Genomic DNA, 3166 nt, shown 5'->3' with positions numbered 1-3166 from the left:
ATGGACCCCTCAAGCACTGCAGCCGTCGGCAAGGCAAAGAAGGGAGCGGCCGGGCGCAAGGCCGGCGGTCCCAGGAAGAAGTCGGTCAGCAGGTCCGTCAAGGCCGGCCTCCAGTTCCCTGTCGGCCGCGTCGGTCGCTACCTCAAGAAGGGCCGGTACGCCCAGCGCGTCGGCACCGGCGCCCCCGTCTACCTCGCCGCCGTGCTCGAGTACCTCGCCGCCGAGCTGCTGGAGCTCGCGGGAAACGCCGCCAAGGACAACAAGAAGTCCCGCATCATCCCGCGCCACCTGCTGCTCGCCATCAGGAACGACGAGGAGCTCGGCAAGCTGCTCGCCGGAGTCACCATCGCTCACGGTGGGGTGCTGCCCAAGATCCACTCTGTGCTGCTCCCCAAGAAGACGGCCGAGAAGGCGGCCAAGGAACCCAAGTCCCCGAAGAAGGCGGCCAAATCCCCCAAGAAGGCTTAGATGCGCGCACCGATTTGACTTAGCCTCTGTGTAGTGCTTCAGATTAGTGTTTGATTTGTCAATGTAATGTTCGTCTTCTGTGCTGCTAAGAAAAATCGTCAGAAATCTCTCTGATTTGCATAAACTGTTTGGTCTGTCACTGTCTTACGCTCACGAACGCTATGTGGATTTTGTTGGTAGATTTAGCTGTGAAAAGTACATTTGGCTCCCGAGCTCTAGTGCTCTCGCTATTTAAAAAAAAATTAAAAAAATTATTATTAATAAAAAATCTGAAAAATAATTCTGTAGATTGTTAGTGATACATCTCACAATCATGGAAAATCTCAACCCAATTTTTTTTTTACTCTGAGCTAGACAAAAATAACAAAATCTGACATATTTTTGTAGATTTGAAAGTGACTACTCAGATCTGCACTTTTGTCTTTTTTGTGTAGCTTAAAATATAAAGTATTTGAAATTGATATTTTACATGTTTGTGGGATACATTATTGGCTATATGCATATATTTTTTTCAAAAAATTTTGAAACTCAAAAATATGATTTTTAATTTATTTTAAAAATAAGATCACTGGTGCCATGTGCACCAAATCTCTGTCCATTTAGCTGGCACTATTCTTGTAACATCCTAATTTGCTTAGGACATGCTGGCGCACACTTGCACGCTCAATCAGTATTCTTCCACTCTACAAAGTTGCTCCACCACGCTGGTAGGGGTGGAACTAGAATTTCATTAAACCTAGGGCCATAGCTTCATATCATATAATTACCGAACAATACCCGGGCAATGAAATCCCAAAAATTACCTAAGGAAAAGAATAAATTATGTACCGAGCAACAGCCCGGTTAGGCTCTGCCTGTGCCATAGGGTGTGTGGTCTGCTCAGGCCAAGCCATATGTCAAACAGTTGGTATGATCAATTGTTAATTGCTATGCATATTTGCTCCAGAAACTTGCTATGCATATTCACAGTTTTGTTCCATTATCACGTTTGCCAGTACCGTATTTTATTGTCTCTTATCAGGAAACACTAGAAAGTGTGGAGCAAGTAGGTGCACAAAATGAGCCTCATGTTCTCTGAAGAACTCCGGTGTACCAGCCACGACCCGACCATTTCCTAACGGCATCTCCAGCGGCGCGACGCATTTCGAACACCCAAAATGTCCGCGGGCGTCCGTTTGCGTCGCGAGGCGGACGCGGAAATGGTCGCGTGTCCGTTTGCGTCTGGGGCTGGCTCCAGCGGGGCGACGCATTTTGGGCGCATGCCAGAATTCAAAAAATAGAAGCACGCATAAACTTTTGCACCAAATTTACAGCCGCATTTTGAGGGTTGAAACAAGTTCACCCCACTTTGCATATCGGACTGCGCAAAGTGGAGACCAGAAGGGGCACAACAAGGCCTGTGCAACAATAAAAATGTACAAAAGGAGGCCAAGGTGCTGGGCGCATGGCGCCGGCGATCAGGCGTCTCGCGCGCGGATTTCGGCGCGCCTCTTCATGAACCAGGCCCTGGTGTCGTCGTCGACGCTGCTCAAGTCGGCTAGCATGATCCTAGTGTCCTCCGCAAGGATCTTGGCCTTGGCGTCCATCCTCCTAGCCTCGGCGTCAAGCAATTTGGCCTCGGCGTCCGCCTTTTGGACCTCAATTACCTCTTTGGCGAGGTTGTGGTAGATGGCAGCCGCGGCCTCTTTTCCGGACGCCTCTTCTCGTCCCTAGCATCCAAGGCGGCACGATTGTCGGCCATCATCTTCTCCATGCTCATGGTGAACGCAAGGGCGTGCGCCTCCCGCTGTAGATCGGCCTTGGTAGCCTTGTGGCCTCGTGGACGAGGTGGAAGGGCTGGACGGCCTTGATCGTCGTCCTCGCCGTCGAGGTTGATCGCTGTTCCATTCCTCACAGCTTCGTTGTAGGCCGCATAGCTTGTCATCCACTTGTTGGCGTTCTTGAGCACGTTCCAGACAATGGACCATATGGAAGCCCTTCTTATGCGTCGCCCCGAACTTCTCCAAGGCGCGGGATACCCGCATTCATAGCCGTCAATGATGTACATAGAATGATGCACATAGTGTTGAATGATGATGGTTCTATCATGTTTACCACTCGTCATGACGCCGGCGCCGCTTACGGGGTTGTTAACGAGCATGTTCGACCGCCGAGCAAAACTTGGCCGTCTCTTGCTTGATGTAGTTCCATCTTTTTTGGAGGGACTCTAACGTCCGAGGGCTTGTGATATTGTAGGGCGGGTGCCGCCCGGTCTCGTTGTACCGCTGCGAGACCTTGGCCCAATAGACCTTGCCCTTTTGCTGGGCGCCATTAATGCAATCATTGCTCGATGCAAGCCATGCTTCGCACAAGCACTTGTCCTCCTCGTCGACGAAGCCTTGTGTCCCGTGGCTCTCCCCTTCTTCTTCGCAGGCTTTGTTGGCGCGTCGTCGAAGTCGTCCACCGACACGGGTGTTGGCTGCGTCTCGCTGGGTGGCGAACAGGCGTGCGGTTTCGATGTCCTCCGCGCGTTCATCCGCCGTTGGCTCCCGGCCATCCAGCCGAGGTCCCGGCCGGATCACCGCGAACGAAGCCGCCGCCGAAGATAATTTCTCGGATGTCAGCCTCACGGCGGTCCTTCCAATACTCCTACGAATCACCGGACGTCAGACGCATGAAACACGACGAACGCACACATTGAGAGAGCTCACGTACCGGG

The 3166-nt window shown here is 51.7% G+C and overlaps 1 protein-coding gene across 1 annotated transcript; it reads left to right on the top strand.

Moving 5' to 3' along the window:
- LOC124697946 (histone H2A-like) lies at positions 1–476 on the top strand. Its single transcript, XM_047230469.1, has one exon. The coding sequence runs from the start codon at positions 1–3 to the stop codon at positions 466–468; it is 468 nt and encodes a 155-aa protein (XP_047086425.1). The 3' UTR covers positions 469–476.
- The last annotated feature ends 2690 nt before the right edge of the window (positions 477–3166 follow it).

The sequence above is a fragment of the Lolium rigidum genome, chromosome 3 (genome assembly GCF_022539505.1).
Source record: "Lolium rigidum isolate FL_2022 chromosome 3, APGP_CSIRO_Lrig_0.1, whole genome shotgun sequence".
In the NCBI taxonomy this organism is placed as follows: Eukaryota; Viridiplantae; Streptophyta; class Magnoliopsida; order Poales; family Poaceae; genus Lolium; species Lolium rigidum.
This window is presented reverse-complemented; position numbering and strand designations above follow the sequence as displayed.